Source organism: Camellia sinensis, chromosome 14 (assembly GCF_055761805.1).
Source record: "Camellia sinensis isolate YWXY chromosome 14, ASM5576180v1, whole genome shotgun sequence".
Taxonomy (NCBI): Eukaryota; Viridiplantae; Streptophyta; class Magnoliopsida; order Ericales; family Theaceae; genus Camellia; species Camellia sinensis.
The window spans coordinates 69,450,491-69,478,465 of record NC_138974.1 but is presented as its reverse complement, the minus strand read 5'-3'; the positions used below and the strand labels follow the sequence as shown (position 1 = coordinate 69,478,465).

The 27,975-nt window shown below is 32.6% G+C and overlaps 1 protein-coding gene and 1 non-coding gene across 4 annotated transcripts; one reads left to right on the top strand and one right to left on the bottom strand.

The window, feature by feature from the left end:
* The first annotated feature begins 278 nt into the window (after nt 1–278).
* Nucleotides 279–11,969, top strand: LOC114277576 (heat shock cognate 70 kDa protein 2). The gene is made up of 2 exons (XM_082906577.1): nt 279–680; nt 9,607–11,969. The coding sequence occupies exons 1-2, from the start codon at nt 467–469 to the stop codon at nt 11,649–11,651; spliced, it is 2,259 nt and encodes a 752-aa protein (XP_082762703.1). The 5' UTR covers nt 279–466; the 3' UTR covers nt 11,652–11,969.
* Nucleotides 11,970–14,315: 2,346 nt separating this feature from the next.
* On the bottom strand, nt 14,316–18,238 carry LOC114277574 (uncharacterized). 3 transcript variants are annotated; one of them, XR_014351119.1, is made up of 3 exons: nt 17,973–18,205; nt 17,047–17,196; nt 14,316–14,679 (listed from the first exon to the last, which is right to left on the bottom strand). It is a non-coding gene; the product is annotated as an uncharacterized LOC114277574 (transcript). The 3 variants fall into 3 exon arrangements; XR_003634640.2 differs by lacking the exon at nt 14,316–14,679 and adding an exon at nt 16,146–16,347 and having other exon boundaries at nt 17,973–18,223; XR_003634641.2 differs by lacking the exon at nt 14,316–14,679 and adding an exon at nt 16,527–16,915 and having other exon boundaries at nt 17,973–18,238.
* Nucleotides 18,239–27,975: the final 9,737 nt, after the last annotated feature.

The window sequence follows — 27,975 nt, the reverse complement described above, 5'->3', positions numbered from 1 at the left end:
CAGTATGGTTGGACCACTGAGAGGTACGGCGCCAATTAGACTATCAACAACCACCAAGGATCTTCTAGAGTGAAATTTCTCTAAAGTTTCCTAGAGTACTATATTGTGTGGTTGAGATTTACTGGCAAATCACATTAGAAAAATTGATGTGACTTGCCAGTAAATCTCAACCACACAATGTAGCATTCTAGGAAATTTTAGAAAAAAATCACTCTAGAGGATCCTTGCTCATCAACAACAGTAAAATCCCGGAAAGTATCCCTCACCGACACCGTCCAAAACTTTTAATCGGACGGTTATGACACCAAGACTCGAGCAGTCTCGAATTTGAGCTTTTCCTCCATAAAAGTGCTTATTTTCCACGCTGTCTACACAGCTTTCAGTCTCTAGCTCGCTGACTTCCTTTTTCTTGGTCAATTTTTGTAGTTTTCTTTACTGTGATTTTTCTGTTTGGTTCGCGGGAAAGATGATGGGAAAAGGTGAAGGACCGGCGATCGGAATCGATCTCGGAACGACTTACTCATGTGTGGGAGTTTGGCAACACGATCATGTTGAAATCATAGCAAATGATCAAGGAAACAGGACGACGCCATCTTATGTTGCTTTCACTGATACAGAGCGTTTGATCGGCGATGCTGCCAAGAATCAGGCTGCCATGAACCCTACCAACACTGTCTTTGGTAAGTTCTAAGCTCTTCAATTTTCTTGCTTAAATTGACTGTTTTTTTACATGAATATTTGTACTACATGCTCACTGATTTACTAGTTGATGAACAATTCCGTATATATTTGACATCTAGATGCATATACTGTGGTTATTTCTTCAATTTTCTTCTTCAATTCCGCACAATGTAACTGTGTACGCGTTTTTATTACAAGCAAGTTGTGTGAATTACTAAATAATGTGTAAATTAATAAGGCTCTCAAAGGGCTCCAAGCTTCCTATGGTCCTGTGTTCTTCTACTGTCTACATGCATATGAAGTTCATTTTTTTCCTTCTGATATAGTTGATTCAGTATGAGGTTTAGCGGTCGAGTCACTGGAGCGAGCGACTGTAATCCAACTTATCTCCCCAACGTCCTATGGTATGGAAAAAAAAAAAAAATAAAATAAAATCAAACATTAAATCATCTATATAACGACGACAACACCTCTAAGTTACTGTCCGTTATTGATTTGGCTAAAATTAAAATTTTAACTTGTTTTTTCTGTACATTTTTTAAAATTTTGAGTTTATTTATTTATTTTTACTTTATAGGTCTTTCTCTGATTCTTAAAAAAAGAAAGAAAGTGAACTTGGTTTTTATTTTATTTTATTAAAGGCACAAATTATATGAGAAAAGTAAGGCCATGAATAATTGATTTACGGTTGTCCAGTGTAAATGACACGCCATCAACGTTCGAGGGAGCGATCAAAAAAAAAAAAAAAAACGTTAGAGGGAAACTTTTCCGTGTTTTGTAGAAAATGCAATTTCTATGGCAACAATTTCAAGAATTCCTTTACCTGAAAAGAAACGTCATCAAACTTAACCATGGTTTATTTTTTTCAAGCAAGTCTCATGCATTTAGGGTTTGTTTGGGATTGCCATTTTATTATTTTTTTTATTTTTTTGAAAGGTGAAACCCAGCAATTCTCATATTATTAGAGCTCTTGCTCTAGAGCTTGGAAACATTTTTCTTTGAAAAATTATTAATTTTTTTTAGTGTAAAATGTTGATTTAACATTTCAAGGGCTGTTTGGGAAGTAATTTTTTTAATTTTTTAACTAAAATATGTGATAAAAAAATCATATGTTTGGGAAGAACAGTTTGGTATTTTACAAGGAAAAAAAATGTACAAAAAGTAGAGTGAAAAGAAATAAAAATTTCACATTTTTGTGAGAATTTAAAACTTTTCAATTTTTTGGCCTTCTTAGGCCTTGTTTGGAAATATGTAATTTTAGAAATATTTTGATTTTTTAGCTAAAATATTAGGTAAAAAAATTAGTATGCTTGGAATGACTTTTTGATTTTTTACGAAAAAATATATAAAAATTAGAGAGAAAAGAGAATATTTGACTTTTTGGTATAAGTTATAGGCTTTGTGATTTTTTTAGTAATTTTTTGACTTTTAAGTTAAAATTATTGCATGCCAAACGAAGCCTTAGTTCTTCTTCTTTTTTTTTTTCTTTTTTTTTTTTTTTTTTTGACTAAAATAGTCTTATCCAAATAAACTTTTAATTTTTTTAACTGAGGACCAACAAATTGATAATTTTTTAAACTTTTTTTAAATTGAATAATGGACTTTTTTGTCATTATTCTAAACGTCTATTTAATTTGTGAGATTCAAAATTGAAATTTCTTCTCACTCAATTTTGAATCTCATGAATTAAATGAGTGTTTAGAATAATGATAAAAAAAAAATTCAAAGATAAATTATGCCGACAGTCCTTGAAGTTTTTGTTTAATATAGACCTCTCTTTATATTTGAAAAATATATTTCCCTTCTTGAAATTTGTAATTTTATTACAAATTGTCTTCCAGATTGTTAATGTCATGCCATAAATTTTTTTAAATGATCATCTTACTGTTTTTTTTTTTTACCATTTTTTATTTCTATCATCGTGACTATATTTTATAACTTTTTATTATTAAATTCTAAATGAACATGTTCTTATTAAGTGATGATATACAACTATAAATTTTATATAGAATTTTCAAATATAATGATATAGCTTGATGGTGACTTTTCATTTTAAAACAAAACACTCATAAGCATGATTTATATTTACATTAATATCACTATTTCAACATTTTTATAATATTTTTTGTATAAATTTTTATATATGAATATAATTTTTTTTTTTTTTACTATTATATCTAGATTATGTCAATTTAGTCCTTGTTTGGTAAACATTTTGGGGTTAAAAAAGTATAAAAAGACAAAATAAGCTATATAAGTCAATAAGACAAAATGTCACATTCAAACAATAATCATTACACTTTTTCTCACTCAAAAGTCAAAAAGGCCCAAAAACAAAAACCAAACGAGGCTAAAAAAGTTAAGTTAAAAAAGTTTCAACACAAAAAAGTTAGTTATCATAGTCAATGCAAAACAAAGCTTTAATCTAGATATATTTAAAAAGTATAAAATTCATACAAAAAATTTTTAAAAAAAATTCATTGAATACAACAAAATGAGATAATGTATTGAATTTTTATATTTTTTTTGTATTTGGTGAATTCAAAAAAATTATTAAATATTATACTTTTGAAGTATATCTAGATTAGGTATATCTAAAAAATAAAAAATTATTTAAAATATTTAAAAAATTCAATAAAAATTAAAAATGAAAAATAAAATAATTCAATTTTTTGTGTGAGTTAGACCAAAGAAGGTGATTATTATTATTTTTTTGAAATGACATAAACAAAATATATGTATTATTTTATTATTTTATATGTATAAAGGTTAAGAGGCAAATATGTTAGTTTAATCTGACAAGAGATAAATGTAATTTTTCAAATATAATGAGAGATCTATATTAAATAGAAACTTTAAGAAGTGTCAGTGTAATTTATTCAAAAATATAAAAAAAAATTAAAAAGCTTTTAAGTTATTTGTCATTAATTTAAACGGAGCTGCTACGTAGCTCGAAACAGAGCTGGCCCGAAATGGCTCGAATTCAAAAATGACATCGTTTTTGATTTTTTTTTTTTTCCTGAAACAGAGAGGGAAGAGAAGAACGATAGAAGAGGGAGGGAGAACTAAGAACCAAATAGATCAACAATCCTAATACATCATCATCAACAACAACCAAATGTAGAATCAACAATACATCATCAATCTGAAAAAATGAAAAAATACAACATGAATAATCAAATGAAAAAATGTAGAATCAACAATCTAAAAAATAAAAATAAAAATGTAGAATCTAAAAGTATACACAGATCTGTGTGTATATAGATCGTTTTTCAATTTTTTTTGTTTTTTCCTTTTCTCTCTGAAACAGAGAAGACCGGACTGGTTGTGGGGAGATCGGAGGTGGCAACGACGATGGCGGCATCGGGCGAGCCCCTCTGTGTATACACACAGATCTGTGTGTATACAAATCGTTTTTGATTTTTTTTTTCTTTTCCTTTTCTCTCTGAAACAGAGAAGGGAGAGAAGAAAGACAAGGGATGGTTCGACCGGACTGGTTTTGGGGAGATCGAAAGCGGCAGCGACAATAGCGATCGAAGGCGGCAACGACGATGGCGGCGTCGATCGACGGCTGAGCCCCTCTCTCTCTGTGCTCCCTCTTTCTCTTTGTCTCTCTCTTTCTCTTTCTCATTCTCAGAGATATAAGAGGGAAAAAAAAAAAAAACTGCCCAAAATGAGCAGTTGAGCCATTCGGGGCAACTGAATTTTGAGCTACGAAGTATTATCCTAATTTAAAACCTTAAAATGTCACATCAAGAACTGTCGACTCAATTTTGAATCTCACAAATTAAGTGGTGGTTTGGAATAATCTAAATAAGTGTACTTTTTAATTTTTTTATGAAATATGAGTTGTGTATGGGTTGGGTTTGCAATGATGTGGTAGAGAGGTGATGTGACTTAAATAGGATAATGTCTTTTTGACTTTTCTAAGTTATGACAAATAAGACCTAAGTCGTGTTTGAAGATAATGACCATTGTAATAAAATAAATTTTGAATTTTTTTTTTGTCAATTTAAATCTTAATCATTTAATTTATTTTTAATGTAAATCATTTACTTATTTTCGTTAAGTAAAATTAACAAAATAATAGTATTTTAGTTATTAAACTCAATTGAAGTGCATATAAAGTATTTAAAACATTTTTTTTGGTTGAGTTTAATGACTAAATATTATTTTTTTAATCAATTTTATTTAAAGAAAGTAGGAAAATGATCTAAATTGAAATAAATCAAAAGATTAAGGTTTAATTAATAAAATAAAATTTTCCAAGTTAAATAGGACATCAATTCCTAAATCTCTTTTCACTATGTATTCTACTTTGTTCAAATTATTTTTTTTATATTTCAATAAATCCTACAAAAATACTGCTAATAATAATAGGATAAAGCACGCATTAATATTTACGTTAATAGTAAATATTTTACACTGTCAAATTTATTTAATATGAATATTCACATTACTACGTTATCAAAGGTTCAAAAATATTTATAAGGATAAAATTGTTCATAATAAAAGAATTAGGATTTGGTAGGTCAATGTCTAAAATAATAGGACTTATTAAAAATATAAAAATATCTTATAAACTAATTAAAATATAAGTATTTGAAAGAGAACTTTCTAATAAATTTATCTTTGTTTATAAGGGTCAAATCTTAAGTTTTTTTTTTAATTTATAATTTTTTCAAAAAATTAAAAAAATAATTAAATTGTTTGTCATCAATTAAAAATTTTAAAATACAACATCAATTTTTTCATTCCAAAAAAAAATATATCTTTTAGCAACTTTTTAAACGCATTAACTTCTAAGAAAACAGAAAATGATTAAAAATGCCACCCCCAAACAAACTCTGAATAAATGAGACCCACTTGAAAGGATAAACCGTCAACTTCTATAAAAAAACACCGAAAAGCAATTTTCTTCCATAATGTTGATGCGTGTCATTGAGCAATTGGACAATCGTAAATGAACTATTCATGGGATTTTTTTGCAATTAGAAGATGGTTAAAAGTTAAATTTTTTTGATTTTTGTAACTTTTTTATTGTTTCATGTGAGAAGGGGTGTAAGTCAAAATAGATTAAAAATTAACTTTTGAATTTTTTAATAGGTTGTCAAAACACCCCCATAATCTTTCAAAATTTTCCCTTTTGCTTTGTGTGTGTGTGTGAGAACTATTCATGGGGTTTTTTTGCAATTAGAAGATGGTTAAAAGTTAAATATTTTTGATTTTTGTAACTTTTTTATTGTTTTATGTGAGAAGGGGTGTAAGTCAAAATAGATTAAAAATTAACTTTTGAATTTTTTAATAGGTTGTCAAAACACCCCCATAATCTTTCAAAATTTTCCCTTTTGCTTTGTGTGTGTGTGTGAGAGAGAGAGAGAGAGAGAGAGATTTTTATGAACAACTTTTACAATTTTAAGGATTACGGTCTTAAAGAAATTTGTCATAATTACAAAAAGAAAAAAAAAAGGAAAGAAAAACTAATTAAAGAAAGTGTCATATGGGAAATTTGTTCAGTGATTTAGGAGTTGTTTGAAATGTTTTAAATAAGTGTATTTTTTAATTTTTTATGAAATATGAATGGAATTTGAAACGATGTGGTAAAGAAGTGATGCGACTTAAATAAGATGATGTGACTTAAATATGATAGCGACTTTTTGACTTTGTAACTTTTTTAATGTATGTCAAACAAGGCCTTAATATTAAAAGCCATTCTATTCCAAATGGCATATTTGGGTTTTCTCATTTTGGTCTTAGTGGGTGTTTGGGAAGTGAGTTTTTTTTAGGCTTTTTTAGTTATAGGATATTATTGGAAAATTTTTTTTTTTTTTTTGTGTTTGGGAAGATAATTGGGTTTTTTTATAGTTGAATGTGATGTTTGTGAGAGAATAAGTGAAATAATTATGGGGTTTGATGTGATATTTTGTGTGGATTTATTTTTTTGATTTTGTAATCAATTTGTGTTTTAGTGAAAAAAAACCAAAAAACTTCCTTTCCAAACACCCCTCAATGTCACATCAAGAATTGTCATCTAAATTTTAAATCTCACAAATTATGTCACGTTTGAGGGTAATGACTATTGTAATAAGATAAATTTTAAATTTTTTATTTTGTGAATTTAAATTTAAATTATTTAATGTATTTTTAATGTAAATTATTCGCTTATTTTTATTCACTAAAAATTAACAAAATAATAGTATTTTAACTAGTAAACTCGATTAAAATGTACATAAAATATCTAAAACACTTTTTTTTATTGAGTTTAATGACTAAATATTATTTTTGTTGTCTAAATTTTAAATCTCACAAATTATGTCACGTTTGAGGGTAATGACTATTGTAATAAGATAAATTTTAAATTTTTTATTTTGTGAATTTAAATTTAAATTATTTAATTTATTTTTAATGTAAATTATGCACTTATTTTTATTCACTAAAAATTAACAAAATAATAATATTTTAACTATTAAACTCGATTAAAGTGTACATAAAATATCTAAAATATTTTTTTTTTGATTGAGTTTAATGACTAAATATTATTTTTTTTATCAATTTTATTTAAACAAAGTAGGAAAATGATTTAAATTGAAATAAATTAAAAGATTAGGGTTTAATTAACAAGATAAAAATTCCAAAGTTTATTTTTGTTATAGGCAATTTTATTCATAAATCTCTTTTCACTTACTTATATTTCACTTAATTCAAATTATTTTCTTATATTTCAATAAGTGTTACTAGCATATCACCCGTGCTATACACGGATTGCGTTTACAATTATCTATATATGTGAATTACGATTTTTAAATGTCTTGTTTTCTTTTTCTTTTTTAAATGCCTTCTCTTTTTTCCTTTTTTATATTGTATGAAAATTTAATATTTTGATAATAATCATATATGTTAGACTTTTCAAGGAATTAAATGCCTTTTTTTTATTATATTATATGAAAGTTTAATATTTTGGTAATAATCATATATATTAGACTTTTCAAGGAATTAAATGTCTTTTTTTTTATTATATTATATTAAAGTTTAATATTTTGATAATAATCATATGTGTTGGACTTTTCAAGAAATTTTTTTTATGCTTGTTCTTAATGCATTAAAGTGTTATTATGAGAGATAATAATCATGTGTTGAAACTTTTTAAGGAATTCATATGTGTTGGATTTCAAAGAATTTCTTTTATGCTTGTTCTTAATACATTAAAGTGTTATTATAAGGGTAAGACTTGAGGGTTGGGAGAAGTTAATAAATGTTAAGGTTTTTTTTTTTTTAAATAAAAAAATCAAAAAATTTAGATTGGGAGATTGGAACTCCCACAAGGCTTGGGGTTAAAAACCCCATTTTGCTTAATATATAGTATAGATGGGTGACATAATTACCAAATAGTAATGTCTGGTGGCCCGAAAATTCATGGCTCGAATGTATCGAAACGACGTCATTTTGGGAATAAAACGACGTCATTTTGATACATTCGAACCATTCGGACCACCAAGCATTTTTCATTACCAAAATTCTCCTAATAATTATAGGATAAATCGCGCATTAATGTTCTCATTGATAGTGAATATTTCACACTATCAAATTTATTTAATGTGAATGTTTACATCACCAAGTTGCTAAAGATTCAAAAAATATTTATAAGAGTAAAATTATTCATAAAATACTTTAAAGATGAGAATTAAAATTTGATGAATCAAATATCCAAAATAATAAGACTTATTAGAATATAAAAATATTTTATGAACTAATTGAAATACTAATATTTGAAAGAGAACTTTCTAATAAATTTCTCTTTGTTCATAAGTCTCAAATTTTAAGGTTTTTTTTGATAATTTTTTTTTTAAATTTTAAAAAATCATTAAATTGTTTGTCATCAATTAAAATATAACATCAATTTTTTCATTCTAAAAAAAATATATTTTTTGACAAATTTTCAAACGCATTAATTTCTAAAAAAACTAAAAATGATTAAAAATGCCAACCCCAAACAAACCCTAAATAAATGAGGCCCACTTGGAAAGATAAACCATGGTTAAATTTGATGGAGTTTCTTTTCATGTAAAGGAATTCTTAAAGTTGTTACCAACAATTTCTATAAAAATTACCGAAAAGCAATTTTCTTCCATAATGTTGATGCTTGTCATTGAGCAATTGGGCAACCGTAAATGATGAATAAGCTTTTTCTGCAAATTATATATATATATAATCTTTCAAATTTTTCCCTTTTGTTTTTGCTTCTTTTTTTTTTTTTTTCCTATTTTATGAACAACTTTTACAATTTTTAGGATTCCGGTCTTAAAGAAATTTGTCATAATTACAAAAAGGAAAAAAGAAAAGAAAAGAAAAATGAATTAAAGAGTGTCATGTGGGAAATTTGTTCAATGATTTAATATTAAAAGGCATTCTATTCAAAATCGCATATTTGGGTTTTCTCAATTTGGTCTTAATGTCTTGTAATTATGGTGGAATTTTACTATAAAGTCTGATCAATTTGAATTAGACCAGTTATTTTGAGTCTGAATTTTGTTTAAAGCCATGGTATTCATTTTACATTCATCTTTCCTATGTTGTTTAATATAATATCGATTTTTTGAATTCAATTGAAGCACTTTTCTGTAAAATCTTAAATATTTTTATTTTATTCTTATTTTAGTTCTAAAACTTTACAGGATTCGCAAACATGATATTAAACATGATTCCTATTAAAAGTCTAGATTAGTCGTATAGCTTCATAAATAATTTCAATCATTTATATCCATTTTTGAAATCGTTGAACAAAGTTTTCTACATTGTTATGCTCTCTAAAATTTTAAAAACGCTGCTCATCACTGATCACATGTTTTTGTGTGGATGGTCATATGTCAGAAGCATTCCCTTTGCTCTTCAAATCCTAATTGGGGTTTTAACTTTGTGGTTTTTCAGACACAAAGCGTTTGATTGGAAGGAGATACAGTGATGCCTCAGTGCAGAGTGACATCGAGTTGTGGCCTTTTAAGGTCATAGCTGGTCCTGGTGACAAGCCAATGATTGTCGTCACATACAAGGGCGAAGAGAAGCAGTTTGCTGCTGAAGAAATCTCTTCCATGGTCCTCATAAAGATGAAAGAGATTGCAGAGGCTTACCTTGGCACCACAATAAAAAATGCTGTTGTTACTGTTCCTGCCTACTTAAATGACTCTCAAAGACAAGCAACAAAAGACGCCGGTGTCATTTCCGGTCTTAATGTTATGCGCATCATTAATGAACCAACTGCAGCGGCTGTTGCTTATGGACTTGACAAGAAAGCCAAAATCATTGATGAGGAGAACGTGCTGATTTTCGATCTTGGCGGTGGGACGTTTGATGTTTCTCTCCTAACCATTACAGAGGGCATTTTTGATGTCAAAGCTACAGCTGGTGACACACACTTGGGTGGTGAGGACTTTGATAATAGAATGGTGAAACACTTTGTTCAGCAGTTCAAGAGGAAGCACATGAAAGATATTAGTGGGAACCCAAGAGCAATGAGGAGGTTGAGGACCGCTTGTGAGAGAGCTAAGAGGATTCTTTCGTCAACTACGCAAACTACAATCGAGATTGATTCTTTATATGAGGGTATTGATTTTTACACGACAATAACTCGGGCTAGGTTTGAGGAGCTGAACATGGATTTATTCAGGAAGTGTATGGAGCCCGTGGAGAAGTGTTTGAGGGATGCGAAGATGGACAAGAGCAGTGTCCACGATGTGGTTCTTGTCGGAGGCTCTACTAGGATTCCAAAGGTTCAGCAATTGTTGCAGGACTTCTTCAATGGGAAGGAGCTCTACAAAAGCATTAACCCAGATGAGGCAATTGCTTATGGTGCTGCGGTTCAAGCTGCAATTTTGAGCGGTGAGGGCAACCAGAAGGTGCAGGACTTCTTGTTGCTCGATGTCACCCCTCTTTCCCTTGGTTTGGAGATAGATGGCGGGGTCATGACTGTTTTGATTCCAAGAAACACAACAATTCCAACCAAGAGAGAGCGAGTGTTCTCTACATATTCTGATAACCAACTTGGTGTGTTAATTCAAGTCTATGAGGGTGAGAGAACCAAGACCAAAGACAACAACCTGTTGGGAAAATTCAAGCTCACTGGAATTCTTCCTGCTCCTAGTGGTGTCCCTAAAATCAATGTATGTTTTGACATTGATGCTGATGGTATTTTGAATGTCTCTGCAGAGGACAATACTACAGGGAAGAAGAACAAAATCACCATCACCAACGACAAAGGTCGGCTATCGAATGAGGAGATTGAGAAGATGGTGCAAGAGGCTAAGAAGTACAAATCGGAAGATGAGGAGCACAAGAAGAAGGTGCAGGCGAAGAATGCATTGGAGAATTACGCGTACAATATGAGAAACACGAACAAAGATGAAAAGATTAGCGCAAAGCTTAGTTTTGCTGACAAAAAAAAGATTGAAGATGCAATTGATCAGGCACTTCACTGGCTGGATGCGAACCAGCTCGCTGAGGCGGATGAATTTGAGTACAATATGAAGGAGTTGGAGTGCATTTGTAATCCAATAATTGCCAAGATGTACCAGGGTGCTGGTGGCGGTGACATGGGTGGAGCCGTGGATGAGGATGGTTTTTTCTCTCTCAATATTAAGTCTTCCAAGGATGATAAAAGAGCCTATCCTGTCAAACACTTCACTAAGAAAACTGTGTCTCAGAGTCATGCTCATGTGGGGGGTAAGGGTTCTTCTCATGAAGGTAATGAACAAGCCAAGGAGAAAGCTGAGTTTGATGTAACTGCTAGTGGTGTGGGGGAGCCTGTCTATCCTCAGTCTATTCGTGGTCAGATCCTTCAGCTTGAACGTGGCATGAATCAGCGCTTTGATCATCTTGATGCTCTTCTGGAGCAATTTGATAGGCGTCTAACCTCTTTAGAGTCTACTACTGGCCACATTGCCTCTTCTGTTGATCAGGTGACCTATCGGGTCTCTTAGCTCCTATCTTATTACCAGATGCAGCCATCTTTACCACTGCCATATCAGTGATTCTTCTTTATCTGTGGTTGTTGGTCTCTCATGGTTCTTGTATTTCTATTCTAGATGTCTTTGGACTTGTTTTATCTATTATGGTTGTAGGTCTTTGGGATTGTCTCTGATGGTTTTATTTGTTTTTGGGATTAGTACTTGCTGTATTTTGAACATGTTCTTGGTTATTCTGCCTTTGTCTCTTCTGGACAAAAATAGGGAGAGATGTTAGCATATGCTTAGTGTTTTTTGGATTAATTTACTTTGCTAATCATCTATTCATCTCTATTGCTATCCATCTATATACTGTGTGTTTGCAGGTTGGTTCTTCACTGTTGTATAGAGTGGTAGGTTGTGTCGTTTGTTGGTTGTGTGTTTGTTACGGTTTCTAATGTTAGAAGTGTTTTGTTCAGGAATTGCCAAATGGGGAGATTGTTAGGTTCCTTGATTTGGCAATTCCGCGAACAAAAACAGTTGAGTTGTGATGTTGATTGGTTTGGTTTGCTTTCAAATTCAGCAATTTTAACCAGTCAACATTCATGTACTGCTTAAGCGATGGAGTTTGCGCTCAAGTATTGAAATGAGCCATCTAAGTACCTCAGTTTGATTTTTGAGATACTGAGAGGTTGCATCTACCATTCAAGTGTGCATTCTTGCGCTCGAACGAAGTGAAGGCATGAAGTTTGCTAGTATTGCCTCTAGACACGACCTGCGCTCGAGCGGTCTTCGCGACTCTGGTCTCTTTAAACCTAGAGGTGCACATCGATCGAGCAAGGTTGCGTTTGAATCAAACTTGCACTACTTAGGCCTAATTTGGGAACTTGGTTAAAAGCCAATTTGGCTTTTAACGTATTTTGAGTCTTATCATCTCTCTATTTTTTATACGTTTTCTCAAAAAAAAAACAAAAAAAAGTCCAAAAAATCAGCTTTTAATCAACTTTCCAAAACAAGACTTAATAAGGGACTTTGTGTCTGCCCAAACCCAGCTTGACCCGAACATCGGGCCTACAATATCCAAGCCTAATTTAGCTTGTTTGGTTTGAATTTTCTGAATTCATTTTTTAGAAAATTGAATTTTTTTTTTTCACTGAATTATTTTAATATTTTACGCAATTTTTTTAAAATTCTTTTTTAGATATACCTAACATAAATACACTTAAAAAAATATAATATTTGTAAAAAAAATCTTTAAAAAAATCACTAAATACCAAAAATATAAGATAAAAAAAAAAACCAAAAGTTCAGTATATTTTTCGTATTCTTGTGTATTTATTGATTTTTTAAAATATTTTTTATAAATATTTTATTTTTTAGACACATCTAAGTAAGGTGTATTTAAAAAAAGTAAGAAAATTGCTTAAAATCTTAAAAATATTCACTAAAAAAAAAAAAACACGAAAAAAAAAAATCAATTCCCAGAAAATTGAATCCAAAAAATTGACACTATACACAGTAATATATTTCTCAAACCATCCCATTAGGCCTACATACATATGAGTTGTTTTAAAAATAATTCAAACAAATTAAGGTAGAGACCTTAGATTACATGTATCCTATAATGAAAATAACTCAATATGCAGTGGGGTGCCGACCTACGTTAGACGGACTCGTCAGTTTTGGCGAAGTTCCCGTGTCGATACGACATGACACGGGTACGGGTACGGGATACGGACGGGATACGGCATGGAAGAAGTGGATACGGCATGGAAGAAAAGACGTAGAGTAAAGGAGAAGAGAAAGAAACCTGGTCGGCGAGAGGATCCTGATCGGCGACTTCGAACCAGTCGACTTCGATGACCTTTGAACCAGTCGCAGCAGTCGATTTCGATGACCTTCGAACCAGTCGCGTCTCTCACTCGATCGCCTCTTCGACCAGATCGCGTCTCTCGCCTTCGCTCTCTCTCTCTCTCTCTCTCCTTTTCGCCTCTGTCTTATCTTATACATATGTATATAGAATAGAAGATATAAGATATAATACGAAGATATAAGATATAATACTTATAATATATATAATATATAATATATAATATATAATACTTACTTATAATATATATAATATATAAATAATATATAATATATAATACTTATATTTATAACAGTTAATAAAAAAATACATATATAATATAAAATAAAATAAAATAAAATTAATAAAAACACATTATTTAAAAAATAAATTAATTAATATGTATTAAAAAAAATATTTATTCCTTATTTATTATATTTTTGTTATTTATAATATATATGTCAATTAAAAGTAAAAAAAAAAATTATATAGATAAATCAGAAAAATTATCAATAAAAGTAATACATAAGATAAAAATAATAAATATATTTAAAAAATAACTATTTAACTTATCTTTATATAATAAATATATTTTAAAAATTAAATATTTAACGTATCCCCGTACCCGTATCCTCGTTTGGATCCGTATCCACGTATCCTCAATTTTTAATTTTGAAGTACCCGACCCCTAGATACGTACCCGCACCCAATACCCGCACCCGAGTCCGTGTAACATAGGTGCCGACAACATACACTCATAAGAAAGTAGTAGCAGACTCGTGAATTTCATCACCCATGCAATGATAACTAGAAAGAACTCAAATTCCTTCACCCTTCACACAATAGATGTCCCAGCATAAACTCCTCATATTATTTAAAACAAAATATAATGGCTCCTAACATATTTTGTAAAACAAAAAAAATAAAATAAAGTCGAGTCCCTACCAGGCCACATTCAAGAAATAAACTATTGATTTTGAATTGCAAATCTTCATATACTTGCAAAAAGGTTCTGCACGAGCTAGGATTATTCACTGCCCGCTGATTTTGAAAGGCCAGGGGGTTCATGTGTTTCAGCTTCTCATCATGTTTGAACAAATGTGTACCTCTTGCTACTCTACTCACAAAGGAGTTGCAAGGTTCTAGTCCCACTCCAGAGAAAGTGTCTTTGCTCAAGCTACAGTTGCTAAGCATGGGAAAGTTCAACTTTGCAGACTGCAATATCCATCCAGATAAAATATATTTCTTTCTTTTATTCTTTTCATATAATAAAAAAAGCACCGGATCATAACTATAGATGCCGAGTGTGAGTTTGTGGGTTTTAAGTCTTAGGATAACCACTTTGTGCATATTATGCCAAATATTAAGATTTATATCAAATTCAAATCTACACCTCCCAAGACCCTCATATAATGGAAGCTAGTAAGTAGGGATGAACTTTCTAATAAAACAATGCAGGACATAAAATTCAACTCCTCAAAGTATTCAAGAGCTATGAGTCGCCACTTAAATCTAATGCTAGGATTTATGGTTCAACAATTGGTTTCCTAAAAGAGTGCAAAAACTCTTGACTTGTGTGGGTGAGAGGTGTGGTTAGAGGCAGTCTAGGAAGATGGCGGGCACTTTAATGGCTTGAGATCACCGGATGTGGAGAGGAGGAAGTCAAGGCGAGCTTGGAGAGGGAGAGGTTGGCAGTGATGGACCTTGAACACTGATGTAGAGTATGAGAGAGGGTGCTTAAGTGTGAGACTTAGTGTGTTAGAATTATGGAGTTGTGTTATTGTGTGGTGTCTTGCTGCATATACGATACGTTATATAGGCCACAGGAGTATTGGAGCCCAAGCAAATTGTTAAACAGAAGGCTCGTTCTCCTCAATTCTGCCAGAAGTAATATAAGCCCTTCTGTCGTCTGTGGCTTGACGACAGGTAGAGAGCAACGTTTCATGGTAGGCAAAAAGTAACGTTTCGTATATACATCGAATGACATGAATGTAAGGTCGTTGTTGTCTCTTCTCCAAGCCTGGTCGAGATGGAGTTGTCTTAGCAAGAAGTCAACCATCTCGACCATCCCATGACCTAAGTCGCCAATCCAATATCCTTTGATGATCTCGAGCAGTAATGCCTGGGTCCTACTCCCAACTCAGGCATCCAAGTAGGTGAATGGGCCAGGGCCCACCTCAGTGTTTAGGAGAGTCAGGGGCTTGCTTCCAAGCGACCAAGTAGGAGAATAGGCCGCAGGCCTATCTCAATGTTTAGGAGAACTAGTGTTTATCAATCCACGTCCAAGTGAACCGAGGACTAATTATATTGTTGTTTGGTCTTAGAGAGACGTATGAAAGACCATGGGCCCTGCGAGGCCATGGTGCTGCCTGTTGCAGGGCGCTTCATATTTAGATATGTTTGGGCTTATATGTATGCTCCCACTTAGGCGAAGTATATAGTCTTGGTTTTGCGTGGTGCCTTGGCACGTGGCACCTGTAGGGCTCGCCATGTATCAAACATATGACGTGCCCACGTGTTGCCTTATTGGTCTGCCACGTGGGTAGGGTATTGGTGATGTGGCACCCGTAGGGCTTACCAAGTATCGGGCTTGATACAAGTATCCACAACTTGTTCCAAATACTATGCTGGGCCTTTTCAATAAGTAATTTTCAACATTTGTGCAAGCAGGACCATGTGAATTAGACAAAATAAAAATGGCCGCCATATATTGACTAAGATACATTTTGTTCAAATATACAGGACTCGCTGTATCTACTCTCAAATAAGTATACATTTTCATACTGCACGATTCCACTTCAATGGCTTACTCCTTGGCCTAGAATAATTTGGAACTGGTTTACTTCCATTAGAAGCATAAACCTCTTCCAAAACCTTCCCGTCCTGCAGAAAACTTTGAATTTGTAATATTTCATTTATTGTGGAGTTTATAAAGTTGAGAGTTTACTCTATTTTCCATTATGTAAGAAATCTAGTCCCTGAGTTCATGTAGATATCTCTAGTTACATCTTTCAACCAGTGTCAAAATCCTCTTAAAGCTTTTTTTTTTTGGGACATGAAAATTAAGAAATTCATACTCACATTTACAGCACACTCATTTACTGCAACAAAATCAGTCCTCTGTACCGTATAATGAACAAATGAAATAAAGTTAAGAACTTATCCGCATCCTATCTGTCCCTATACAGGATGTAAATCCTACCTGCCAATCAATGATCTACCCTAGGTTGATCTACATGGCTGAAATAATCTCCAACTAAATAATGGATTTGATCAAGATATTAATGGCAGCAGAACAGAAGAAGATGGTGTCATCTACAAATGAACTTTTGTTCTGTACCGATGAGAGTTGGTGAAAAACAAAAGATTCTCCTAGTCCATGCCTTTGTCACTGAACAACGTTCTTCAAGCCAAAACGTTTCAACAGATGAACATATAGTTATGTTGGTTCCTTTCAAGTGTTCGGAATAAAGCATGCATGATAAGGGACGTCAACATAAAAAATGATGTCAAAGAAATAAAATTCAAAATATAGATAAAAGAAACAACAAAGACAATGAATAAAGAACATGGTGTAATTACCACAAACGGAATAAGCCAGGAAATTCCAGCTCCACTTTATCAAGCAGCTATTGTAGTTGGGCCTTCGAAAGAGGGGATCCAAAAGAAACCTTCTGTCAGCAGTCCCTTTGAGTAAAGATGATGTGAAAAATCAGCAATAAACTATTTATTCTGCATTTAAAAAAAAATTCCATCAACATTGTTTAAAAGCCAAAGATTTAACAACCTCATTTGCCACATTTAAAAGAGCTTGATATAAACCAATCCAGACTGGTATTGTAGCCAAAGTAGGTAAACATCCTGTTAAACACAACATTAAATAAGCCGTTGACATGCATTCGAATCATATAAATTTATGAGCGCCAAGCAGATGTGATAAAAAGGAAAACGTTGGAATGGAAACCTAGAACAAGGAGGGGTTGGGTGGGGAAAGGGACACTGGACTCCAGTGATAGAGGCACACATAAATGAACACGATGCATAAAAAAACTACAGATGTGTAACAACCCACAACAGCTACCCTATCCCAAGCCACAATTAAATTATAAGCTCAAAAGACAGTTGAAAACTTGTTCAATCAGGTGGACATCTTACATGAAAGCACAGACAGCGAAACAAATTATAAGTAAATAGTTCTCACACTCATGTCAATTATGCTATCTTTACTCAAATTATAGCACCCTCTAATTTGAGTAAAGAATGAGTTACTAGACTTTTTATTTACTCTATGAATTTTGGGACAGAGTATTATCCAGTACTTAATCATACCAGGATGAAATTGGATAAACAATTTCATCCATTTGAATTGACAAATAATAATAATAACGTAAATTTGTAAGCATTTATACAAATACACAGAGCTTAATGCTAAAACCATAGAACAAATGAAGTAGTATATTAACGCATTGGTTGAGTTAATAGAAGCACTACAGCTACAACAATTTTACCTTTAAAACAACTTCCATGGCGTCAGAGATAAAACCAATAGAGTCGACGGAGTATATTGGAGGAAGCTCGTGGAAGCTGAACTTGACTCTGGTGGCGATGAGTATGCGGTGGAGGCCATGGCGAGAGAGTGAAGGGAAGGGCGTGCCATTGATGGTTGGAGATGAGATTCGAGTTTTGGTCATAGAATTGGAGAATTCTAGGGTTTGTGAAGGAGAGAGACCCTCTTGGGATGTTTGTTTGGAAGGATTGGAGGGAGATTTGGAGGGGTAATGCTATGATCATGAAAAAAAATGATTATGAATTTTTTTTTTTTTTATAAAGGGAATTAAATTAATAGTATCTATAGTTAGGTTTGTGTCATTTTAGTCTTTAATTTTTTAATTGTGATATATTTGATTTTAAATTTTGAATTTTATTTTAAATAATGATATTTAAAAATACCATTTTTCAATTTCAAGGAAAGTCATCAATTTAATAAAACATAAATTAATTTGACAAAAATAAAATGTCAATTTTTTTTAAAAAAAATTTAAAAAATATTTCTACCTACCAAAGATAACATTATGTACAATTAATAAATTGTTTGGACATTTAGTTTTTTTATAAAAAATTAATTTTTATTATGTGCTTGGATAATGATCATGTAATGGATAATTATTAGGCTTTTAATATGTAATAGATATATTAATATATGAAATATTTTTAGTTTTGGATTTTTTGATTTCATGAATTGGTTTAATAATGAGATTAAAATTTTCTGTCATATTTGATTTTTGAAAAAATAAAAACTAATTTAATGAAAATAAAACAACTACTCATTACACATAATAAAAATTAATTTAGTAAAATAAATAAATAAATAAATATTTAAAAGATTTATTAGTTTTACATAATTTTATCTTGAGTGGGTGGAAATAATTTTTAAAAATTTAAAAATATTTTTTTGACATTTATTTTTGTCAAATTAGTTTATATTTTATTAAATTGACAATTTTACTTTTCAAATTGAACAATGATATTTTCAATTATCCTTATTTGGACAAGATTCAAATTTCATGATTAAATGTGTCACAATTGAAAAGTCAGGACCAAAGTGAGACAAAGCCTAAACTATAGGGACCATTAGTATAATTTGCCCATTTTTATATTTGGATTATACATAAAATAAAATACCACACACTAATTAAAAAATAAAAAATTTTCATAATGTATTTCATGATATTTTTTTAATGATCCCTAATCTTATTTTTTTCATAATGTAACTTTTAATTTATTTGAGATCACATTATTCCATATATTTTTTTTTTGTAAAAGTAAAAAAAAAAAGTTTAAAAAAAATTAACTTTTAATCATCTTTTTAAAATAACCCATATCCAATGGGTGATTCTATTTGTACTTGAAAAGTCGTTTAGTACACTTAGAGCATCCGCATTTGAAACTATTGTAGAGAGCATCGGTATCAAATTCTTCATTCATCAGCCTTAATAAATTTTTTATAAATTAATGTTTTGTTAAATTTGCTACAGTAACTCGTCTGATGAAACGAGGAACTGTTCATCGTTAAAACACTTGATTTGGGTGTAACTGGACATCCGTCCGGAAGTCTGGCCGGACGTTCGGCCGATCAACCGATCAACAGCAAATTTATTTTTATTTTTATTTTATTTATTTATTTATTTTTTACATTTCCTCCAGTTTTACCTTTTATAAAACATAAGAATTGTTTGATTGATAGCTTATCAATTTTTTTATAAAAAAAAAAAAGAATAACAAATATTTTTTAATAGGATTAAATTAAAATAGAGAGTTTGATATAGTGGGTGACTAGTTAAAATAGAAAAATGGTTTTTTAAGTTATAATTTGACTAAAATTTTGAAGAGGCTGATACTCATGTTCTTAGGATTTGTTTGAGAAGTAAGTTGACTTTTTTACTTTTTTAACTTGGTACTAAAAAATCTGATTTAGGATAGACTTTTTGACTTTTTAGTGATATGTTCACATGTGAAATTGCCAAACTGCCCTTGGTGAAAGATTAGTTTCTGCTGGGCGGTGCACGTGATTGTTGACACGTCAATCGAGAAATTTTTATTTATTTAATTTTTTTGTGGAAAAGGCCTTTTTATGTTTTTATTTTTATTTTTAAATGACGTTGAAAATGAAAATTTCTGTTTTAATTTGTAGTTTTTTTTTTTTGGAAAAGGATTTTTCATTTTTTTAAATGACGTGTGTCGATTTTATTTTGTTGTCTTATTATTATTTTTATTATTTGGTTTTGTTTTGTTTGATTTTTTTTTTTTTTTTTGAGAAAAGGCTTCCTCATGTTTTTTATTTTAAATGACGTGAAAAATGTTAATTCTGGTTTTATTTTATGTCTTTTTTTTTTTGTTTTTATTTTTATTTTTATTTTTATTTTTATTTTTATTTTTATTTTTTTGGAAAAAGCTTTTTTATTTTTATTTTTTTGGAAAAGGCTTTTTTATTTTTATTTTTGTAAATGATGTGGAAAATGATAATTTCAATTTTTTTTTAATTTGTGATTTGTTTTTGGAAAAGGTGTTTTTATGTTTTTTTTTTAAATGACGTGAAAAATGATATTTTCGGTTTGATTTGTTTTTTTTTTTAACAAGAAAGCAAATATCTGAAAATATTCATGTCATTGATTGTAACTGTTTGTTGGAAAATTTGTCCTTCACCAACCTAATAATTTTACAAAATTGTTGACATAAACAATTGAAAGGGATTATTTCTCGTGGAAACACATGCATATTGTACAAGATAACATACTTACATATAGTCTCTTTGTCGTGGGATACCAATGTTACCAGCTTACAAATATTAGGTGGACTATTATATATTTTCTAGCACTCCGTTATTACGCATGTACACTAACTTGTCCCGTATGTGAAGTCGCACCAATGCCATATGCGGGTCCTCATCCCTAACCATTAAACTATTCTCGTCATGTTCAACTTCTAGTATGGCATTTACTATTGCCGTAGTCTCTTTCTCATTCAAGATAGGATTAACATTTGTTGGATTGTCTGTATTTTGACGTATATAATTATGTAATGGCATTGACGCACCTACTAACTACACTTGGATATTTGCAAAATCATACTGAGGCATATCTCTAATAAACCCTCATCGATTTTTTCAAGCGTCGAATGTGCGTTTCACCACCCTGCGTAACGACAAGTGAACTTTGTTAAATAATTCCCTGGGGGTGTTTGTTGTCCTATACCATTCACTAGCGCGGAATTGTTATTAGTGATAACGACTGCCTCTGAAAGGTGCTAGATAACCTACACGGTTCAGATAGCCAGCATTGACAAGATAATATTTGCCTGGGGACAGTACCCAAATATTTTCAATTCAATTCAATGTGTTAACTTCTTCAAGATGTGGAAATGAGACTGTAGACGTCCCCGAACGTCCCGGGAGGGAATCTCCCGTTTCGTTCGTTTTAGGCTCACTACGGTTCAGGACTCAAATCGTCACGGTTCTAAATCTGAACCAAAGAGTCCAAATCCGACAAATCGTTTTGGAAAACAGATTTTTAGAAAGAAGTGCCAAACATGGACTGCTTTGCCAGATACAGAGTCGCCACCTAAATATTTATTTTGAGGGAATTTAGGAAACCCTGACTCGTTGCCAAAGGCCACATGTCCGTCATCACCAAAGTTGCCTCGGCTCGGGAACTTGGGTACGATTGGGGAAGGTCAACTATGAGCACCCCCTCTCGCCCGATCCAAAGATCGGCCTCTACTGACCATGATATCTAGTTTTGAAAACATTATGCATTCTTAATCCGATTATTAGCCTAATCTTACTTTGTGATGCGCACAACACAAAAGTATAGACTAGATCGCCTAATTTGGAACAAAACATTGCATATCCGTTTGTTTGGGAAATGGTTTGAAATTTACTACTCGTAAGTAGGCTAAAACACGGATTTCAACGAGTTGTTCCAACTCAAACAATCAAACCTTCACCCACAGGCATTCAAGCAGCAATATCACATAAGCACATAGCCATATGGTAAGCATGCTGTCATGTTAACATTCACACTCATGCGAGATGCTAAAGCATAAATACTTACATCGTACTCCGTGCCAAAATAATGAACTAGTTAGTAATCATGCATGATCCTAGTTCATGTTAAAGTGGCTAATGCATCGCATACAAAATATCATTAGAACAGGCTCGGCTAATCTAAGGATGGCATGTGAAATGCAACAACTCGATGCACGTATTCAAGTTTGAAATTGAAATACTATGCGGTTAGCATGATGCGCCAAGCCCGGTGCATGCAAGACAAATATATGAATGCACGCATACATAGCATAAGGTATGCTAATTTAAATATGCCCTAATACTAACCATTGAAAGCAGGTAAGTAAAAAGGGAGAAAGAAGTGGGGGTTGGAAGACATGCACACATGCACCCACACTTATTACAAATTTGCCCTTGCTCAGAGGGACCAAAAGAATAATACAATTTAATTAACCTATAAGCTAATTAAATATTACAGACCACCTAATTAATTAACAAATCAATTAAGTAAAGAAAGCGATGAAACGCCTCGAGAAGAGGGTCCAATGCATGCATGCTCGGATTTGCTCGAAAACCCGTCGCCATGCACAAGTTGCCTCTGTTTTCCCTGCTCTGCTTCTCTGAAAATTGCAAGAGTCCTAGGGAGCACTCTTTGGACACTGTGGAACACCACCGGCCAAGGGGAATCATCACCGGCCATGGGGAAGTGGTCATCGACCATTGGTTGAGCTATCAGCCACAAACCTTTGGTCGATCGGCACTCTATGTAGTCGACCGGCCATCTTTGTCTGCAGAAACCTGTTTTGACAGCAGCAGAGGGCAAAACATGGCATGGCAATGCATTTCAAGCAATGTTTGCACCAACCACTCTCCTTATCATGTTCATGACTCAAAGGGGTATGATACTCGATTCTCGAACCACCAATTGCGCATTTCAATGCGTGATGACCCAAGAAACCAAGTATACATTTTCAATGTAGAATGAAATGCACATAACAAACAATGAGCTCAACCTCTATCATACAAGAGGCAAAGCATGCATGCCAATGCAATGCAACCTATGCATGCGAACTAAGTATGCAACATGGCAATGCAAACAAACATATAAGACATGTGACAATCATGCTAATGACAAGTATGCGAGATGCAATGTGGATGGTCAAGTATGCAAGCAAGCATGTGACTTCATTCAATCATGCAACAACACATAAAGGGTGGACTTAAACCAATTTGGGCAGCCCTCAACTAGGCCCAAAACAGTGGCCAATGCTAAGGAAATGGGGGCCAAATGTACATACAAGCATGCATGCAAACATGGTCCATCACTTAGGCATCAAAGAGCAACTTCTAAGCACACTTAAAAGAGGCTAAACATGGACATATGGCAAGCAATATAAGCTCTGAAAATCACATGAGGATGGTGCCAAACCAACCTAAACCAAGCAATCAAAGCATGCTAACAAGCCCAAAGCTTGAGGCCAACCAAAGGGCTCAAACCATGGCCATGCCAACCAAGCCTCAAAGGGCCAAGGGGACTCCAAACAGCCCCAATGCAAGTCTAAACAAGACCAAAGACACACCTAGATGGCGTCTAAATGGTTTAAACATGCAAGCATACAAAAAAGGCCAAACATGGAGCATAAGATGACAACCTTATAAAGCATTAAAGGGACATCAAATGCAAGCATACAAGTATACCATGAGAACTGAAATGATGCTATAAGTGGTTCTAAGCCACTGAAATGATGCAAGAATAGCATGTTAGAGGGTCCGATACTTAAGGCCTACAAGAGGGATTACATGGTAGCTATACAAAGCAAAACATGGATGACCCAAATGACCAAAAACAGATCTCAAGCACACTAAAACAAGTATAAAAGCTTCACAAAGTTAGGCCAAAACACATGAGTATGGTAGTCTAAATGCTATGTACATGTTAAGGCAAATCATGGCATTATAAGACATGTATGCAAGGCAAGTATGGTGTGTCTAAGCCAACTTAAAACAGAGGTAAAACATGGCAAAATACTACCAAATACCTACTAAGACATGGTCAACATGAACTTAAGAATGATGCTCACACATGAGGCAAAAATGGCCAATATTGAAGGCAACAAGGAGAGGGGATGGCCCTCTCCTTCTTAGGACCTTAAACCACCATCCTCACCACTTCTTAGGCCCAAACAATGTGGTCCCAGAACTCACCAAAATAGCACAAAATGGGGGCGAAACAAGGCCTAAGAGGGGGTAAACAATCCCAAACACAAAAGTGGTCTTAAACAAACTTCAAAAGCATGAAAAAATAGAGCTTTTATCAATTATACACTAAGCTCAAAACAGTGTGCAAGATAGGCTAAAAACTTGTGCAAAAACGGGGAATAAAAGAGGGAAAAACTCACCCTTGAAGACCTTCTTCAAAATCAGCACTCCAGCAGGTTTTTCTGAGTCAAAACCAAGTCTTGAGTCTCCACAAGACCCTCCAAGAACCTTAGATGAGTGGTGGAGGTGTGTGCTTAGGAGTTGTGGTGCAAAGGGGCCAAGAACTATGGACTTTGGAGCTTGGAATGTAGAGATATGGAGGGAAGTGTATGGTTTTTGCCTAAGACAAATTTCTTGGAACCCTTGTAATGGAAGAGGAGCTCTTCTTTTATAAAGGAACAAGGGTGCAAGCTTCTCTTAGAAGCTTGGTGCAAAAGGGCCAAGCTTCTTGGAGAAGCTAGGCAAAGGGGTCAAGCTTCCGCAAGAAGCTAAGAAAGGGTCAAGCTTCTCTTAGAAGCTTGGAGCAAAGGGGCCAAGCTTCTTAGAGAAGCTAGACAAAGGGTTCAAGCTTCTTGGAGAAGCTACAAAGGTTCAAGCTTCTTGGAGAAGCTAGAACAAAGGTTCAAAAGGTTCAAGCTTCCTCAAGAAGCCAAAACCAAGGGTTCAAAAGGTTCAAACTTCCTTAAGAAGCTAAAATCAAGGGTTCAAAAGGTTCAAGCTTCCTCAAGAAGCTAAAACAAAGGTTTAAAAGGTTCAAACCTCCCCAAGAAAAGGTCTCGGTCAGAAAAAGTGGCCGATTGATTAAAACAATGGCCGGCCGACCAACCAACACCTTTGGCCGGTAGCAAGAAAACAGGGCCGGTGGCCTCAAGTCATGGCCGGTGAGGTGTGGGGATGGCCAACAAGCTATTTCCCACTCTCAGAAGCAAAACAACAAGTGTTTGGTGCAAAACCAAACACAAAACAAACAAGTCGAGAGGTCTTGAGGCAAGGCGCGCGGCCGAAACCTCCGAGAACTTAAGACGAACACGAACATGGATGATCATCGAGTGTTCAAACGATGACGTCCAAGTCTTGAGGACGGTCAAAAATAGGGTGTCTACAGAGACATTGTCATTTGTTAGTATCTCATTGAAGATGCGACTATCGTGCATACTTCCTTCTCATCCAAGCGATATGAAGATGAAACATATGTCAAAATCGCACGCGGCCATGATATTTTGCGTGTGACAGTATTTCCGACCAAAATATGTTGCGGCATCTGGCCCCATAACCCGTGCACTAACATGTGTCCCGTCCATATCTTCGATATAGTCCTACCAACAACCTAATTATTTTGTTACTCGTTGGGGTACATGTAATGGTTATTTTCATACGTTATGTCCAATAAAATATAATAATAAGAAGGCGAACATACTTGACTGAGTAAGGTGTTACAATAGTACCTTAAATGGTAGGTATTTCCGTTTAGACTGCATGTATGGACGTATATGATGCTGACTATATGTAGGCCTGCAATGTACAATAGTGAACTCCTTCATCACCGTTAATACATTATGCAAGTATCAGGACACAGTCTCCTTCGAATGTTGGAATCGTTATTGAATTGCCCTATTTTGAAACTCTCTCAACACTCTTCAACAGCTAAGCCATGTGGACGTTGCAGTTCTTGTAACCCAAAATTAGTTACTAATGTGTGACACAAAGTCGCAAAAACTTCCTTCAGCATGCACACATTTTCCTCAAATCGACCCACTTTAAGATAACATTCCAAAAAATTTTCTTAATGTAACACTTTAATATACACACACAAAAAAACTCTTTGGTATACTTTTTCCAAACGTAATGTTCTAATGTAACCAAAAAAAAAAAAATTCTTAGTGTACTTTTCCTAAACGTACACTACAAAAAATTAAAGGTTTTGGGGACCAAAATTTAGGGAATAAATATTTTTGTTGCGAAAAATGTCATTATTATATTTTTAGCAACGAAAATTGGACATTAGTGATGAATTATTATCTATTTGAGACCAAATTTTTTGTCTCAAAAAATAAACCATTTTGAGATCAAATTATTTTGTTCTTAAAAGTCTATTTATTAGTGACATTTTCAAAATTGTCACTAAAAGCCTTATTTTTTATTTTTCGGGACGACCTTTTAGCGACTATCCTCACGATGATAGAAGTTGGTCCCTAAATATCTTTTGCAACAGAATTTTCACTTTTAGATACCAAAATATTTAATCTCTAAAATTCTTATATATTGTAGTGGTAACACTCTAATGTAACATTAAAAAAGAAAGGATGTGAAATTTTTCAAACCATTCTAAAATGAGTACAAATATTCTTAATAGGTTTTAAGTAAATGTATAATTTCAAACTGTGAGTGTTACGGTTGGAAAAAGTACACAATTTTTTTTTTTTTTTAGCGTTTTTGTGTATTATATTGGAGTATGTTACATTGAAGTGTTACGTTTGGGATTACACTGTTTCTAGTGTTACGTTTGGGAAAAATACATTAAAGATTTTTTTTTTTGTGTGTGTTACATTAGAGCATTACGTTTGGGAAAAGTACACCAAAGATTTTTTTTTTGTTTTTTTGAGTGTTACGTTGTTATGTTTAGAAAAAGTATACCAATGAGTTTTTTAATGTGTTATATTGAAGTATTACATTAAACTGTTGCGTTTTTGTTCGTAATGTGGGATCTATTATAGAATGAGGGAAAATCCAAAACTTCTATAGTGCAAATTACCTAAATGTGTAATTTTATATTTTGAGAAACTCACTTTTATCCCTAAAAAATTAAACTCAAACATGTAAGTGACTACCCTTTTATGTAATTTCCCCTTTAATGAGACATTTGGGTTCATAAGAAAAAAAAAGAGGACTAAACAGATCACAAGATCATATTTTAAGACTAATTGGTGCTTCACCCATAATTTAACTTATATTTTTTTTTATATATATAAATATCATAAATTTATCTTAGAGGTAAAATCATAATTTGTGATATATCTAAATAATAAACCAAAACAAATCTATCTCCATTACCGACCAATCTACAATCTCCACCCTCTGATTTCGTCTCCAATCCAATCGATCAAGGTCAATTTAACTCTCTTTTGTTTTTCTTTTATCTATAATCTTTGTATATTCACACAACCCCAATGCAATCACATTTACAATCAATGAAAGACATTCAAAACCCATTTACCTTTATGGGCTGTGCTTTTTTACTTGTTTTTTTTCTTCTTTGTAGTCCTTTTTTGAAAAGTTTACGCTCAAATGATGTTACTGTATGCTATGGTTGACTGATCATTTTTTTGGATAACAGGTGATAGGAATTTTGGGGCTATGGTTTACAATTTGGTCGATCCACTTCAAAATCTGAGTGAAGGGCTTGAAAGTGGATAAATTGTTCTTGAGACTTGTATGCTTCATTAATTTAGACCAGTGCATCTGAAAAGAAAACTAATAAATTACAAATACAGTTTTTGAGATTTGTTTAAAATATAAATTATTCCTTGTAATTTGAAAAATTATAAATACCCTTTTGTTTGAATTTTTTATTTAATAGAATTAAATAAAAAAAAATTATAATTACTCTCCTATACAATAATAAAATTACCAAAATTATTAATTGAAATATATTTCTAACATCATCAAAAGCTGTTAATTGACTTGATGAT

Excerpts from the sequence above, each read along its gene's own strand:
- LOC114277576 (XM_082906577.1), top strand. The coding sequence starts at position 467 with ATGATGGGAAAAGGTGAAGGACCGGCGATCGGAATCGATCTCGGAACG. Across the intron at positions 681-9,606 it reads CCCTACCAACACTGTCTTTG|ACACAAAGCGTTTGATTGGA; the intron begins GTAAGTTCTAAG and ends GTGGTTTTTCAG.